This window comes from Aspergillus oryzae, chromosome 6 (genome assembly GCF_000184455.2).
Source record: "Aspergillus oryzae RIB40 DNA, chromosome 6".
NCBI lineage: Eukaryota > Fungi > Ascomycota > Eurotiomycetes > Eurotiales > Aspergillaceae > Aspergillus > Aspergillus oryzae.
Genome location: NC_036440.1, coordinates 4,074,972 through 4,091,550, shown reverse-complemented (window position 1 = coordinate 4,091,550; position 16,579 = coordinate 4,074,972). Strand labels below are relative to the sequence as shown.

General features: G+C 49.9%; 6 protein-coding genes and 1 non-coding gene across 7 annotated transcripts; all 7 read right to left on the bottom strand.

The window, feature by feature from the left end:
* Positions 1-243: 243 nt before the first annotated feature.
* Positions 244-1,797, bottom strand: AO090138000051 (glutathione synthetase; the record flags this gene model as incomplete). Its single annotated transcript, XM_001825515.1, has 1 exon — positions 244-1,797. The coding sequence occupies one exon, from the start codon at positions 1,795-1,797 to the stop codon at positions 244-246; it is 1,554 nt and encodes a 517-aa protein (XP_001825567.1).
* A 1,904-nt stretch (positions 1,798-3,701) lies between these two features.
* Positions 3,702-4,031, bottom strand: AO090138000052 (uncharacterized protein; the record flags this gene model as incomplete). Its single annotated transcript, XM_003190642.2, has 1 exon — positions 3,702-4,031. The coding sequence occupies one exon, from the start codon at positions 4,029-4,031 to the stop codon at positions 3,702-3,704; it is 330 nt and encodes a 109-aa protein (XP_003190690.2).
* A 1,076-nt stretch (positions 4,032-5,107) lies between these two features.
* Positions 5,108-6,082, bottom strand: AO090138000053 (class I SAM-dependent methyltransferase; the record flags this gene model as incomplete). The annotated part of the gene is made up of 1 exon (XM_001825517.1): positions 5,108-6,082. The coding sequence occupies one exon, from the start codon at positions 6,080-6,082 to the stop codon at positions 5,108-5,110; it is 975 nt and encodes a 324-aa protein (XP_001825569.1).
* A 439-nt stretch (positions 6,083-6,521) lies between these two features.
* Positions 6,522-7,644, bottom strand: AO090138000055 (arabinan endo-1,5-alpha-L-arabinosidase; the record flags this gene model as incomplete). Its single annotated transcript, XM_001825518.3, has 4 exons — positions 6,522-6,651; positions 6,700-6,785; positions 6,851-7,330; positions 7,387-7,644. 4 exons carry the CDS (start codon positions 7,642-7,644, stop codon positions 6,522-6,524), a joined length of 954 nt encoding a protein of 317 aa, XP_001825570.1.
* Positions 7,645-11,526: 3,882 nt separating this feature from the next.
* AO090138000056 (uncharacterized protein) lies at positions 11,527-12,513 on the bottom strand (the record flags this gene model as incomplete). Its single annotated transcript, XM_023238565.1, has 2 exons — positions 11,527-12,378; positions 12,418-12,513. 2 exons carry the CDS (start codon positions 12,511-12,513, stop codon positions 11,527-11,529), a joined length of 948 nt encoding a protein of 315 aa, XP_023093235.1.
* A 2,450-nt stretch (positions 12,514-14,963) lies between these two features.
* On the bottom strand, positions 14,964-15,729 carry AO090138000057 (uncharacterized protein; the record flags this gene model as incomplete). Its single annotated transcript, XM_001825520.1, has 4 exons — positions 14,964-15,166; positions 15,217-15,252; positions 15,304-15,382; positions 15,442-15,729. 4 exons carry the CDS (start codon positions 15,727-15,729, stop codon positions 14,964-14,966), a joined length of 606 nt encoding a protein of 201 aa, XP_001825572.1.
* A 660-nt stretch (positions 15,730-16,389) lies between these two features.
* AO090138t00001 lies at positions 16,390-16,463 on the bottom strand. Its single transcript has one exon. It is a non-coding gene; the product is annotated as a tRNA-Ile (tRNA).
* Positions 16,464-16,579: the final 116 nt, after the last annotated feature.

Genomic DNA, 16,579 nt, shown 5'->3' with positions numbered 1-16,579 from the left:
ATACATGCCGGAAGTACCCGACCGTGAATCCTGCCATGTCTGAAGTTATATTAGGAGGATCCAATGGTGCGACTTTAGAGCTGTGTGTACAGTTAACTGCGATTAATTATCGCATTATGGGCAATGACCTAGACCTTGCTTGCGGCTAGATCCACTCTATAGTAGAAGTGAAATAATATGAAGAATTGGAGCCAAAGCAGATATCATTCCGTAGTGATCCGGCTATACCAGTTGTCAGCAATATCAAAACAATAGCGGCGTATCAAAGCACCCATATCCCTTCACAACACTCATCTCATTTACATCTTCATGTTTAGTCTTGAAGGACCATCCACCGACCGAATTCAGAAGCATCTCACAGTGTCGACCCTCAGTGCCCTTCCACCAGAGACATGTCCCGAAGACCCCCAATTCCGAGACAACACCCCCCGAGTCCAATCCAGCCGAAGATAACAAGACATTAGACACAGACGGCGACCGAATGCGTTCCATGAGAATATAGGCGCCCCACTTAGACTCGGGAACAGAAGCCAGAAAATCCGGAATGTCCTCCCCGAAGATATTATGTCCTCCGCCTTCCAACGATGGCTTCAAAATATAATCCCGCGAGAGCTCCGGATCGGTCGCAAGACGTCGAGCGCGGAATCCAGCCTCAGAGCCGTCGAGTGGATACATGGAAACAAACGTTGACCGGACAAGCGCTGCTTTTGCGGGAGATATGAAGTGTTCCAGCGCACCCGGTGATGTAAGAGCGCATTGGACTCTTTTGAACGTGCAAATGTGTGCTAAAAGTGAAGGACATTTAATCGCCGTAGAAAGCTCGATTCGAAGGCGAGCTTCTTTGCCAGTTGTGTCGTATTCGTGTACCTCGTATCCGGCGCGCATATAGGCGACCGAAATCTCAACGCACTTCGACCCTAACCATGGTGGATGGAACAGGAGTTCTCGCGACTCGGTTAACGTCGTGTATTGGAGGAAATCATTGGGATAGTCGACTCGATAAGCGGGAACGGGTGGGTCGCGATCCCATAATGCGTATTCGAGAGGGCGCTCGTCGGCGATGTTGAAATTGTTGGGCTGCACCACGAATAGAACGGCGGTGTCGGTGGCCACACTGCTCTTCTTCGGCCCGTATGCATCATGAGCAGCGGCCAGGCATGCAGAGAGCGATGGGATGTTGTTGTTACGGGGTAGAGTATCGAGTGAGATGTTGATTTGGCGGTCATCTCCAGTATCATAGGCATTGGTGCGTGCAAGGTAGCGATGCATATCCGCAGCCTTGTTCGCATGGGTTGCCCCGGAGCACGAGAACGTGTTAAGCTCGACTTGCTTCAGGGAGCCATCGAAAGTCTCTCCTGGTCGGAGAGGAAACTCCATCCCAGGTGCGTCCAGCATGTAATCCGATCGGAAAATGCCGACCGATACTTTTTGCGCATATCCGACTTTTTTCACCTCCTCATGGATGCCCCAGAGCGCTGCAGCGAGGGGATCAATCGGAATCATGTCTCGGATTGTCTCGAAGATCCAGTGCTCATCCTCAGCCATGGCGCAATAGAGTTCATTGTAGATAATTTGTAGTCCACATGCGCGGTCAAATTGTTCACGGGGAAATAATGTAGGAAAGACTGTGACACCGACGGGATAGCATTGGGGGGCGTCGTCGGGGAACTGAGTCTCAGTATCAATGCGTTTGAGCAGTGAGCCATGGTTGATCTGCCAGTCTACGATGTCGGATATCAGGGCGAGACCTCTTTCGTCGGAGAATTCAGGGGGGTATTCCTCACTTATCGCAGCCATTGTTGGGTTGTTGTAGTCTCGTCAGTGCAGTTCATGCGTGAAGCGATTAGGGTTTGGGTCAGCATTCAGGTGACTGTGGCTGTGCTTTTAGCCGCAGATCCTTGACTTCCGTTGAATTAGATTGTAGCTACTATTTAGGCAAGACATCGATAGAGGCATCGGTGCTCCAGCAAGAAGACGTGCGTCAATTATATACTACGGTCTAGGTATGTTATAAACAGTGCGAAAAGCAGCAGACAAACTGATCGCCGAGCGTAATGAGTGAACGAATAACACAAGAAGTCATCATAAACAAAGCGCGAACCACATCCTCATTATCTATTCCAGAAATTCCTTGATAGGCCAATACCCTCGGCTTCATTGGCTGTCGGCCGCAAGCTCTTTGAGGACCTTCTCCCACCCATTATCACCAGAGAAGGGCGTGGTGTCGATCTCACACTTAGTCCCCGGTTCAGGCAGAGTGCCATCCTCAAAATAGGCGCGAGTGGCCTTGGCCGTACAGAGGGATGCTTGCCCCAAGCTCGCGTGCTAGTCAAGAAAAGAAACAGTGAGTGGCTGAGTGTCTATCAGACAAAAACGGATGAAACTTACCCCATAACTACCATGCTCGAGCACAACACTATTGGCAAACCCTGCACTGACATTACGTGCGGCTGCAAGAGGGGTGACCGGATCAGCAGTGTTGCCAATAATCAGGAGTGGATTCTTCGTTGTCGCCTGGAAATCACCCGTGTATCGCTCCTTTGGTTTGATCTTCCATTCCACGCATCGTGTGAGAACAAAGTCAGAGACATCTCCTCCAATTCGGCTGAGCTCATGGCGTTGCTTGATCAGTTCGAGCACTTCCTCCTCGCTATTGTCGGTACGGTACGAGTCGCTGCACTTAATTCCAAACTGGGCTTCAGCGTCCAAGCTGGGTGGGCCAGATGAGATTTTGGCAAAGTATTCTCCTGCCTCCTCTAATTTTCCGGTCATGATGTTATCCAGGAAGGTAGAAAAGTCGTCCCAGCCGGTTGGGGAATAAAGTACACTGAAAATCTGAGTTTTGAAGGTAGTGTAGTCGACAAGGACGGGGGTGCCTGCAACCGGTAAGAGTAGAGGATTGAATTTCACATGATCGATCAATTCATAAATGGCCTCTTCGATCTCAGCTGCACTGCGGCCTTGGGCGAGCGGACATTTATCGGGGGTGGCGACGCATTCCTCGCAGAACCCAGTAAGCACCTTGTCAGTGTCTACGAGCATCTGCAAATCTCTGCATGAGATCAGTATGAGTGTCTCCACCAAACTACGAAAATGGAATAACATACCGATTCTGGTAAAATTCATGTGGATTGGCGACACCATCGAGGATAACTCTGCCTATCCTGTCCGGAAACATAGCAGCAATCGTGGCGCCCAATACGGTACCGTATGAGAGGCCTACCAAAGTCCGCGGTCAGCGGGTTGAGCACACAACAACTCGATGGTACGGATTGCCTCACCCCAGTATCGGAAAAGTCCGTCTCCACCTAGGGCGTCAAGAACCCGCATATAGTCCCGCGCCGCAAAGGCCGAAGTCATGAATTGGCCGGTATTGTTCTGGGTTGCATAACAGGTGTCGGCAAAGACGCCAGATGACACATTGTTGTATCCCAAGGCGACGTCAGATGCGTTACCAGCGAGTTCCGGGTATAAGGTTTTGGCTGCAGCTCTTTCTTCATCGGTAGCATAACAGGAGAATAGAATGGTATTGCCCGTTCCTCTGTGCAGAAACGGGTTAGCTTGGCAATGAGAAGAACGGGGGTAGAACACTCGTACCTTGGGGTGAGGACTACGAGATCGTGGTAGCCACCGGTAGCACTAGCCAGTTATCATGAGCATTACATTGCAGAACTCTCAAGCCAGTCAAAGGCAAGAGACACTTACGCTTGTAGCATCGGCCCGTACGTAGCTAGACTTAGTTTTCCGTTATCACCCAGGCCGCCGAAATTGAAGAACACGCTTCCTTTTGAAGGGCTGTTCGGGGCGCGAATCCGAATGAGCTCGAGGTTCAGCGTGGCATTAGAGGCTTCATTGGTATAGTCTAGGGGCACAGGAAACGTAGCGCACTCCGTGGACAGGGTTCCGTTGGCCTCACAGGGACTCCACTGAATCTGCTGGTTCCGAGCATGATGCGTTGGCGACCCGAGTAAGGGCGTCCCCTGAGCGACACCTATGAGGAGCGCGCAAAGCACGTTGAAATAGTGATACATGGTTGTCCCACCTGATTCAATCAAAAATGATCTGTGGCCTGTTCCCCTAACGGAATCATCTTGCCATCAGTGGCCTCCTTATATATTCGCAGTCGGAAGTTTCTCCCATCGTCATGAATGCCCAAAAATAGCCACGCGGTGGGTCATGCTCATGTCCCTGTACTTTATGAGCGACAAAGTTAATGTCATGGCCTGTATATTGACATCATGGAGGCTATCACCAATCAGTCGCCTATCAGGTAATAAGGCTCAGCGGGTGGCGGTCCACTTGGCACCGGGATGGCATCTTGGTCTCTAGGTGCAGCATGACGAAGCCCCTGGGCGGAAACCCTTGGCCTTTGATGTGCATTCTCTGTGCTGGTTGTTCTGTTGGTTGAGCACTCAATCTCATAGGCTGGGAGCTCGTATTCTGGCTGGCCCAACACTACTTGAACAGACAATTGGACGGCCTGCGAAGTAGACAGCGAGTCCCAGTGGAGGATGTTTATCCAGCTGTCTGTCGATCCTTACTCGGCTTCTGAACCGGAAGTGGGGAGCAACACTGACATGGAAAGTAAAAGATGGATGGCTGGACGCTGAATGGATACTTCGGGAAAACTGATGAGGGCAGTGTCTGTCCCAATCTGGAATAGCGTGTTTCCCAAGGTTCCAGCGCTCGATACCGCCGAATCGGGCATAGTCTGGGATCCTGATTCATCGTATCGACCGCTCATCATGGAGCATCAGAGCACGCGAACTAACTCGCCATGAGATGTGAAAAATCTGCCTTGTCGAAGCTCGAACTGTGCCCCTGGGACCTTAATTTCCGAACAGTTTGCCAAATCCACTGCAGTTTTCGGTTTGCATGCAAGATCTCCATCAATATCTGGCGAGGCAACTCTGAACTGCCTTGCCAAGTCTGCGTGCATAAGCGAAGTGATGCATCTACTGCTTGAGAAGGATGAAAGATCTTTGCAGGTAATGGACTCCCGTCGAACTCCTGGAAGCCCCTACCACTGGACTAGACTGGCCAAGCCAGCATTGCTGCCGCTTAAACATTGACTCCACACACTCAGGCGAATAGACATAATCAGTCGCTACATGGGCTTCTGCGCAACAATTACTAGGAAGTCAAAGAGCGCATGCATGGTGTTTGCCATGACCTCCCTCCGAACTGCAGCATTAAGCACCGTCACCTCTTCCTTGCGCCAGCCTAAAATATCCGGCAGGATGGAGGCTGTAAAGGCGTCCACGCCCTCAACAAAATTCACACGGTTGAAGCTGCCACATTCCTTCAACCGCTTGTCCTTTGGCCAATTCCCCAGCGGGAGCTTAAACTTCCGTTCATCAATGATAGTGAAGCCAGCATCTACCACCCAATCATGCATATGCGGAGCCGGATCCATGGTTTGCCCAATCCGCAGGCACCCCTCCTTGAGCGCATCCATCATCTTCACCGTGTCGCAATCGGGCGGTAAGCTGTCATCCTCCGAGTACAATGTATTGATCGATTCCTGCAGCTCCAGATAACCCCCCGGTTTCAGATGCCGAAAGCACTGCCTAATCAACCGCGGCCAGTCCTTGATGGAACCCGCCATGTAGCGACAGTGGATAAGATCATATTTTTGTCCCTCCACCCAATCCCTCTCGACATCGTCAATGTAGAATTTCACGTTCGGCGGCACCCACTGGGGCTGGATGGGGCTGATATCGTTACCGACGATAGCTTCGGCAGTCGGGTATTCATCGCCCAAGTGCATGGCCCACACCCCGGTCCCAGTGCCAATATCGAGGATCCGCTTTCCCGCCAGATCGATCGGAGCTAAGAATAATCGATTGTGCAACAGTCGGTAGTAAATATGGTGGACCATGTCCAGTCGTTCCTGTTCGACTTCATCGTTGGGGAAATGGTAGTTTCCGGCGTGGGTGCTGTGATAACGCCGACCGTGGCGGTATTCGTATTCGAGCACCGTAGATCGTAGGGACGTACTAGCCTCAGATGAAGTATCGTCCGTCAAGTCGGGAGTTGGCAACCCCCAGTCGACTTCAATCGTGTCTTCATAGTCGGCCATCGTAGTTGTGAGGTGGGAACGCGAAAAGACATGATGTTGTGGTGAGGGTTTCTCAGGCCACGTTTTCTCTCCAAAAGCGGGGAACCTTCGTTTTTCTTTGTCTGAGCGATCGATCGGGACCCTAACTTACGCTCTCGTAAAAGATGCGGGAAAACATCGAATTCTTGGAAGCATCGAGACTGTCCCATGGATCGTTGAACTCCAGAATGTGAGTCTTTCTATCCGCAATGTACGTGTTGTCGTCGACCATCCACGGCTGTGCTGTTGGTGTGACTGATTTATTCGCTACGTCTTGGCAGCGCCATCCAGAGTCTCCTCTCCCCGCAGGGAAGAGAGAGTAAGATATCAAGAGAAAGTAACCCGCAAATATTATTAAATAATAACATTAAATGGTATCAGTATGCCAATCGCCTGTCAAGGTATATATATAAGCAGAAGTCTATACGGTGGGCCATCCGTCGACCCAGTTCAACCGATTCCACCCAAACTGATAGCTTGAAACGGACAAGTCTCCATTCCGAGGCGCATAGTGATAGTATAGGACTGCTCCGTTATCTTCCAGGACACCCCTAGAACATGTGAGTGACAAGTCATCCAAACAGTTGGAGATTACTTACTGTCCACCAGGGCCGTAGACATTATCGTGGCTTGCGAGCACAGTAGTACCCCCACTTTGGAGGCAGGACACTCCATTTTTATCGACCTATAGCAATCCGAGTTAGAACCAACGAGAGTGGAAGAGAAAACAAAAGACCCGAAGCCACTTACAAAGTCACCTCGGCCCGTCGAGGAACGGCAAACATTGATGCGGTACTCCTCTCCCTGGGCAGGGAAACTGGTATCGTATCCATTAGCCTTGCCAGAGGAGAAGAATAGGTAATAAAAGCCGTTTTGCTGATAGAGGAAGGATGCCTCAATGGCATGTTGGCCGGTTGCATTGTAGGCAATGTTGACCGGGGCTGCGGTGCCAATCTTCAGTGGGCCGGCCAGATCGATCTGGTACAGACCCTGCCAATAAGATCCAAAGTTGAGAACTTGCTGGTCTCCAATCTTGATCCAATTGGCGTCAATGGTGTTGTACCCCTGGGAGCCATCGGAGCTTAGACCAGTGCTACCATGGTCGGTCCAGCTGCCAGGTTCCATTGTTGTGGAGCTGGCAACACCGATGACGGAGTTTTGTGATCCTAGGGTGGAGACGGAATAGTACATGTAGTACTTCCCATCATCTCCCTTATGCACATCTGGGGCCTGTCGCAGTGTTAGCCATTGGCCATAGCTCCTTACACAGGGAGAGCAAGACTTACCCAGAGGTTCTTGTTGCCGTCGTGGTTGATGGACGAACCATCGGGCAAGGCATAGCCCACTTCCGTCCATGGTCCTTGGAGGGAAGGTGCAGAGCTGATATGGATGCCATTGCCGGTGGAAAACAGGAAATATCTGCCATCATCGTGTTTCCAGAGGCCAGGATCATGGGCCCAGCAGTTGCCGTTGCAGGTGCCCGGGTTGGCGTAGGCGTTAACCAACGCCAGGGGCAAGGACAGGGCAGCCAGAAATGAGAGCATGGTGAAAGACAATGGAAATGGACTGCGTGTGCTCATTCATGCAGCAGATTCAGTGGGTTTCCCGGGGGTTTATGTATGCACCCCTGTAGCTCCCTGGATTCCCCTTCTTGTCCTGACATCACGACCGAGAGAGGGTTCTGCAGTATTCGGTTGTACAGGTCACAAGGCGCCGTGCACTGCAGATGGCACTAAAGTTTTTTCGCGAGTGACTGTTGTTGAATCCAAACTAGCAGCCAATTGTGAAAGATTGCGGACTGTTAGCCCCGAGTCAGGCTGTGTTTTCCTGCAGTGTGTACTTCCGTATTAGGATTCATGCTAATGGTTTAGCTTAAACTTCAACTTCCCTTGCAGGAGAATCCCCGCAGCCGCTCACAGCACTGAGCCAAAAAGCGGGTCATTTTCTTCTCACAAGGCACAGCAATCATCGGGCAGCAGCACTGATGCCGAGATATTTTCGCTTCAGCGATGGGGTGTGGTATGCAATACATCTCATAGTCCAAGGAGCCGACTGTGACAAGTCACTGGGATGGCGTGCTAGCACACGCTAAAGACGCCACCCAGAAAGAAAGAAGTTACTAAGGGAAATACTAACACATGATAAAGTATGTACTAGGGCTCGTTATGGGCAAGGGTGTTGGTCTAGTATTTCCAAATGACGTAGTCATCTGCCTACCTTTGGTTGGAAAACCAAGGGAAATTTCCCGTGATTCCCGCAGCCCTGAAAGTTTTCCCCCTGAGTCTTACATGCTGGCAGATGCAAGGATACAATGCAATAAATGTCCGATTCCAGGGGTTGCAGTTGGGCAGTGGACAGGTAAAAAATCCAAAGACCAGGATCTCCCGTATTATTGGGTATATCAATTTGCCTTGAAGATTGCCTTTCACCGACTTTTACCCATTCCGAGTTAACTATCGAAAATCTCCTCGCGTCTAGTAACGTCGATCGCATCATCTCCCCCACACTTGGCTGGGCGATCTTCGGCCGCCACAGCAGCCATCGGCAGTGGGCGATATTAATTCAACGGCAGTTGACTTGCTGGTGTAAGGCCTAGAAAATTGATAGAAAAGGAGCACAAGTCACTTCCGACAGTCTCTGCTTTGCTATGATCTGTAAATGTCGCAATATTGACACTCGCTATAGCAACAGTGGGGCCAACTCCTCATTACAATTACATTATATCTCTCATTATGCACCTAATTTTCACTTTTCCCGCTCCGCATAATAACCCCACTGCGGTCCATGGAAGTCTTCGACTCATAAATACCAAGATGCCAATGCTGACCCATGCTGAACGACGCCATAGCAACTTCAGATAGGCTCATTTCCCCACACCCATAGAGATATAGCTCCTCCCTAGTATGATCACCCGAGGTGATCGCCTGAGTGGTTATCTCATGTGTATAACTCCACCGCTTGGGGCCTCATTGGATGGACGCCAAGTGGGTAGACAACAAATACAAGAAAAGAGCGAGGAGGCCAAACCAAAAGCAAACTAAACTACACTATCCTTTTCCGTAGTATTCCGCGCTGGCAAAAATGCCCACCATCTTCGTATCTGAAGTTGTTCCCCTCATGTCCTTGGCGATAGTGCCTGCAGTCAGCCGTGCGACGTGGCATGGTCCGAGCAACACCGCGATGTTGGGCATCTCACCGTCGCGAGGCTCTATGTTTTTTAGTGTGCTATGTTGTACCATACAGAATACGCTCCCAGGACAACACGATCCCAGGATGCGGCTGAAGTCCATGAGTCCAACCGAAGGGCATCGTATAGGCCCACTGCTCCACATGGAATCCTTCCGAGCCCAGACCTGCGTGAGGGGAAAGAAAATAAGCAACTGTGGCTATGGCTCTATTTCTCGTGTTGTCTATTACTAACACAACCTTCTTCGAGCCTTCTCCCTCTGCACAACTACTCTTTCGGTGTGTGATGTGGGGAACCGAGGATGGATCGTTGGTCTTTTTTCCTGTTCACGGGCAGTCAGTGCGAGCCTAGCACGGGTTGCCTAATAGTAGGCTGTGCATTTTTATCTCAAGGAATAATCGAATGTTTGCTGGTCTACTGTCTAAAAGAGCAGAGCATCCTTAACGTTGACTCCACTGCTTGGACTCTCGGCTCTTCCTTCAGACCCAAGAGAAAGACCGGAGGGCACAATATCGTGAAAACTGAACGTGACGGCGAAACCCGCCTATCCAAGAGCACGGAAGTACTTGGACCTATAGGACGATACGAATAAAAACAGCAAAGGTTGCGACCGATTCTAAACCGAAGCAGCAAATATTCGGCTTCGGCTATAGGAAAAGTGCCGTTATCAACGTGTCATAGACTCATAGACGAAAAGAACTAACGGAGAACAGTGGTTAAGATCCCCGGCTAGAAATAGAAACATTCTAGTGGGACGGTGGATCTGTGCGGTTTCAAAGATCCACGACCATATAGATAGATATGGCCTCCTAGTCCTAGTCCAGCATGGGGGCCACGGTGCTCGGACAGATCAGCTCAGCCCGCTGCCTCGGTGCGCGGCAGAGACAAGCCACCGTTTTCCGATCGCCGAATACTTCGCGGATACTGCATGCAATCCAGATAATCGACTCTGGGGAGATGGAGATGCTACCGAGATATCTCCGAGTATCATCCGAGTCTCTCTGCCGAGCGATGCTACTTATTCGAAACCCGTTGCGTCCTTTTTACTATCTGATTTTCGCGTGGGTTTCAAGAACCTCAATCTGCGATCTCGAGCTTGATATTTCGTCGTACGCCAGGCCGACAAAGTGCGAACGTGAACCAACCCCTTCGCAAGGGATCGCCAACAAGCAGGCAGTGTTGCCTAGTTCCAAAAACAAAGTGACGCGTAATGCAAGACCAGGCATCCCTGTGTTATGAAACGGGCTATTAGGATCGTCTTTCCCCTGAATCTTGCATGTTGTTATAGTCCGCTTTCAAACCTAGCAATCGGATATTATAGTCCTGGTTCATGAAGCATAGCTGGAAAAGGTAGGAGTCAACGAGGCGAGAATTACGAATATCGCGATCCGAAACGGTGGCTCTGACCTCTTCTATAGATAGCACTAAAGACATTTAAACAGCGCCGTCAGTCGTCTAGCGAGATAATCCTGGAACGATCTTCAAGTTGATCGACATTCTTCGGCGACCGTAAACAACACTAAGCTTCGTCGACGCGAATCTTATCTATACTGCCAATTGCTCAGAAATTGGGGGTTTCAAGTATATACAATGCTCGGTCGAGCTGTCGCTGGGTTATAGCGTTATTATTAGCTGTCTCCGATCGTAGGATTGTCCACAGTATCCCGGGGCTTGGATTCAGCCGTCCTTCACATTTCGTGTTTCAATAAGACCCGGATAAAGATAAGGACGGGAAAGGCACTACTGTTAATTTCAAAGCGCTTACAGCAATTGACAATGACACTGCATCGAGTGCTTAACATCGAAGTTGAGCTCGCTTTGTCAGATGAAGGTGGTTCATAGACAACAGGAGTCTAATCATCTGGACTCGATGCAGTTGTATGCAAGCTGGGTCAATTCTAGTAAGCTTACATTTAGAGGAATACTTATATTCCCCAGATCTTCAGAGCGTGCTAGCTGCTAGAGCTTCATGTTTGGATATTTGTATCAAGGCTAATATAAAGTCTCGCGGATAGCATACACTCATGATTTTTACTGTCTTCTCTGCTGAGGTCTATCATATTAAGGAGTGACTAAACATTAAGGAATGGCTATAATTAAATACATAACAGCATGTAAAATCAGTATATGCAAGGTATCATCAAGGACCGTGAAAACCTCATCCCTGTTACGCACGAGGTATAGAAACATAACACGTCTTTATCATCGTCTGAAGGAGAATGTCAAATACTGTGTCGGCTTAGTTGCGGACACCACTGTGGGCACCACCGTGCCAGGTCTTAGTCTCAGTGGGAGCGGGTCCATTGCCAGTCCCTGTCGGCTTGGTGTGGGTGGGGTGGGATCCAGTGCCCGTGGGCTTGTTGGTCTCAGTGGTGGAGGGGACCTCGGTGGTTGTGGTCTTCTCGGTCTCAGTGCCAGTGGGCTCTGCGATGGGAGGGATCACGATGGTAGTAGTGTAGCCCTGAGTGTTGGTATAAGTAATGGTCTCGCAGCGCTCGCAGTGGTGTCCGCCCTGGCCACCGGGAGCAACGGTGTTGGTAGCACCAGAGCCCCCGTTGCCGACAGTGACATACACGGTCACGGTGGAGGCAGGAGGACAGGTCTCGGAGCCATGACCACCACTGGGAGCAGGGGCGACAGTGGTCTCGGCAGGGGCAGTGGGAGCGGCAGTAGGGGTGGAAGTCAAGACAGTGGTGGTGGTGTAGCAGGTGGTAGTCTCATAGGTAGAAGCAGTCACCCAGGAGCTATAGTAGGTAGTGCCACCTTCGGTGTGGACTGGGGTGGAACAGGGCTTGAAGGTCGTCTTGGTAATGGTGTCGGTGATGGTTGAAGTCACAGTAGTTCCGGGAACAGAGCCAGAGCCTCCAGGAGCGGTGGTAGTCTGAGACTCACCACCCTTTCCTGTCTCCGTGGGCTTCTCTCCGCCGCCACCGCCGGTGGGAAGAAGGGTATGAGAGTGGGTGGCGCTGTGAGAGGGAGAAGTTGTATTAAAACCGCGAGGGAAAACTCCCGGCAACGCGAGGGCAGAGCCGGCGAGGGTAGACAGCAAGAGTACAGAAGAACGCATGGTGCCTTGGACTGAATAGATCAGCTACCTAAAAGAAGATGCGAAGGCGAAGGGCTGCTAAACGAAGGCTAGAATCGAGTGAGAAGAAACGACCGTAGTGCTTGGTATTGGTGGTAAGCTAACGCTAGAGTGCAAGACGTATAGATCTAGAAAGACCATGAAGAAAAGGCAGATCGCCTCGTCTTTATATAAGTCGGTCACGATATGCTCCCACACGACTTGTACGTAATAGCAGCACACCCGCACTTCCCCAAAAGAGAAAAGAAAATTCTATAGCAGTCACCCCATTGACCGGCAACACCGGAGGTCCGGAGGCCTCAGACCCCTTGGCCCTATAGAAGAACCGTTTTAGGGACTATTGATTTTCGGATCCACAAGCGTAGCATTAGACCCTGTGGCGACTCCACTTCGGCTCTTTGCCGACGTCGAGGAGAATTTTCCCGAACGCCGCACAGCTGCGAGCTGTCAGTTCTGTAGATCGCGTCATTGGCTGTGCATGAACATCTCAGGCTTCCTATTCGGCCGTACCGCTAAAGGTCTCAGAAGGTGGTGTAAAAATAGGACATTGTACCGACCCTCAACATATCAGGGTCTTCAAGGTGATCCATGGTTTGCTCGTCAACAGCCGCTAAGCGAATGTGGCGCACTGCCGCCAATCCAAATCTGAGGCCATCGCGAAGAGCCGACAGAGACTGGCAGATTAGACGTCATGGAGGATGGAGCTCAGCATTCGACGGTCTCCCTTACTAGCGCAAAAAATGCCCCTAGTCGGGACGTAGCATGCAAGCAAGATCTTCGACACTGCAATCTCGATCACCCTTTGCAGCCCCTTGTAGGTGGTCTAGCATGATAGTTTGGAAGCACCAACATCTATAATGAGAGCTCAAGAATACTATCCACATGATCAATGACTTCACTCATTCCATGAAGACACTATTTTCGAGAAATGGCAAGTGTGGCTGAGACATCAGTGCGGGTGTCGTTCGATTGTGCGGTATGATTAGTGGAGTTCCGGATATTCTGAACTGACTTTTCGTATCCAAGAACGTCAAGAACAATCGTTTCCTTCCACCCACCCATGGGCTCATTGATCTCTTGCCTTAGCCACGACGATACTCGACTGGGGAACAGAATGTGTTTTCCGCGACAAATTAAGATCACGGCTAAGAAATCCGATCGGTCTAGCCTCTGCAACATGCTCATGCAACCGTCGTATAACAACCTTGTCTTGGTTAAAGATGGCTGTATGACTCGCCCTTGGACGTAATGACAAGTGAATGAACTGAAGTCTGGAGAGGATGGTGTTCTTGGACTGGAGAAGATACCGCGGCTCACGTTTTGGGAACGGTTCGGATGGCGACAGACATAGTGGATATTCTTGCCGTTGCCTCAGTAATACGTAGTAGGGGTTGTTCCACCACAGATAGTCTGTCTGGTCCGTGCTCGTCTACTTGTGAGTTTCGATTCTGCGGTATGATCCTTCGGTTGCTTCGCTGCGGCGGCCTTCCGCTTTCCTTCATTCCTTAGTGGCAGAGTTAGACCAGGCCTTAGCGCAATAACACGGCATGCGTACTTGCTAAGCTGTCCGTAACCGCTGTAGTATGACATCCCGCTGCTCTGCACTTCTCGCACACCATCACTGACAGTAGTAGGTGTGTGATGCATTGCTTGTTGTCTTGTCCTATTATCATCTGCCGTTGGCAACATGAAATCCACAAGAATTCGTCGGAAGCTCTTCATCACCCCTAGGTGAATCGGATACGCCCTTGCCGATCTTCATCAACTGCACCTTGAAGGGATAACTGGCTTCGAACCTGCAAGTCGCCTCGATCGCATTAACCCTGCCTCTCTTGTACTCGGCTCAGTAAGCATGGTGGCAACGCATCGAAAACGATAAAGCCGAACATATTATAAGCAATTGATGTCGTCCTTGGGCAGTCTAGCATAGTCAAGCAGACCATTGCAGCAGGCATCATCTATTACCTATATGAGGTCAACCTGACATTATTCGTGACACCCGCGAGGAAGCTTGAATTCTCATATGGCACGGTCGGAAAATACGCTAATATGACATTACTCTTAGTTCGTCTCCTGGGTATGATAATATAGACTGTTCTTTATGATGGTGATTTGCAGTGGCCAAAAATGACGATACATTGGGGTTAATGAGGGTTATGATCGGTCGCGTGATACATCCAGCTGGAGTGCGTAGGAGAGCGCTTCAAGTGAAGAGGGCAGGACGGAGGAAACTTATAGGCAGCCGTCAGGCTATGCGCATGGGATTCGAAACAAAATGCCCACATTAAGGGAACGATCGACGTATTTGTTCTTCATGCCATTGGCCTTCTCCCCTGTAGGTCCTATGCATTGGCCCGTTGATCGTCGCTTGGCACCGGAAGCCCGGATGGATTCCGCTTCAATCCGACTGTACATCAAACTACATACAATTTGCGTCTGACCGACAATTCTGTCGTTGGAACAGAAAGCTAGAGATTTGATCTCTTATGGGAGCAGACACTTATTTGGAGAGATATTTTTCAACTTTAACCAAGCTAACCACGATGGCAATATTGTAGCTCTAGAACGCAACCCAATCAAGTCATGTATCTTTACTTCCCATGCACAAACAGCCTCTGGTTTACAGGCTCAGAAGTCTTTTCGCGAGGGCCACCGATCGGCTTTCCGAAGACCAACTGCGCCTTGAGACTCCAATCCGCAGGAACCTTCCATTGCTCGGCGATGCGATCATCAAACATTGGGTTATAATGCTGGAGACTACATCCGAGCCCTTCTGCTTCCAGAAGCGTCCAAACTAAGAATTGTTCAGCAATGTACTCAAGGCCTTGTTAGACTTTAACTCACGGGCATATTGGTGCATGGCATTGGCATGTTCAGACCCTAGGAAAGATTAGTTCACAGGAGCGTTCAAGAATGAGTGTAAAGACATACACTGGGGAAGCTTGTCTTTCAGCATAGGCCACTTTTCTTCTAGAGGCCGGATGGGTGCAGGATCCTCGTAGAACAGCACCTGTTGAAAGTGAGTTGACATCCTACAATTTATTCCGCTAGAATAGAGGTAATACTCACAGTCCCATATCCCGCACGAAACATGGCGATCCGTGGCTTGTAGACTTTGTCAAACACTTCTAGGGGAACGGTTGAGCTGGCAACTTCATATGCTATATCCCACAGTTTCTGGTGCTCATCCTTCAGGAGCACGACCAGCCGCGATGTCTGACTGTTGAAGGGACTTGGAGTGTGCAGGACAACGTCGGTAAGCAATTCCTCTAGTCGATCATCGGAGATAGTCGATTCGTTCGTCAGGGCATAGATGGTCCGACGGTCTTTGAAGCTGTCGCTGATGCTCTTGGTCATTTTGTACACTAAGAGATATTGACTTAGGGACACTGTGAGAAAGGTAGATTGTGCAAAATAATGACAGGGACATGGCAGGGGTGCTTGAGGGAGAAATAGTCGTGATGCGCATCACTCAAGATTGTAGGAATGGGGGCCGGATTGGGGGGCTGAGCAGGCCTCATGGAAATGCGCGTATCAGACGTTCTCATTGAACCAAGCTATTTTAGTGCAACACTATTTTTTCTTCATCTTACGGTAGAGTGAATGAGGTGTAGGTTCAGGATGTACGGAGATAGCAGGAGGTAAGCCCTAAATCCTGATGGCACTCTGATTGCGCCCGTATCGTTGCAAAAAGGCAAGGATCAGCTCCGCCAGGCAATTTGACGCGGGACAAGAAGTGGTCTATTCCCCATACGTAAAGGTTAAATATCAAGATCAGCATGAGACAATTGGACTGCACAAATGTGTAGGGCGGCTAATGAGGGCTATGGTCGTCATTCTCCGGTTGGGGTTTTGGCATATAGGAGAACAGGAGATAATCTTAATTAGGGTAGTAGGTAAATTTAACATCTAAAATGGCATAAACAGAGAGAGCACAAAAGTTATCAATACCGAATTCAGAGTAATGGGGACAATTGCCTCGGCAAAGGAAGCCAACCAAGCAAAAACAAAAAGAAGTGGTCCCAGGGAGGCTCGAACTCTCGACTTCTGAGTTATTAGCTCAGCACTCTAACCAACTGAGTTATGGGACCAATTGTTGAAGAACGGGTTCAATAATTAATATTATCAACCTTTATGCTTATGAGCAGCTTCCCAATGTTATCTACGTTTTTTTTTTTTCGGCGTATTTCCTGAGCAGAAGTGTAAA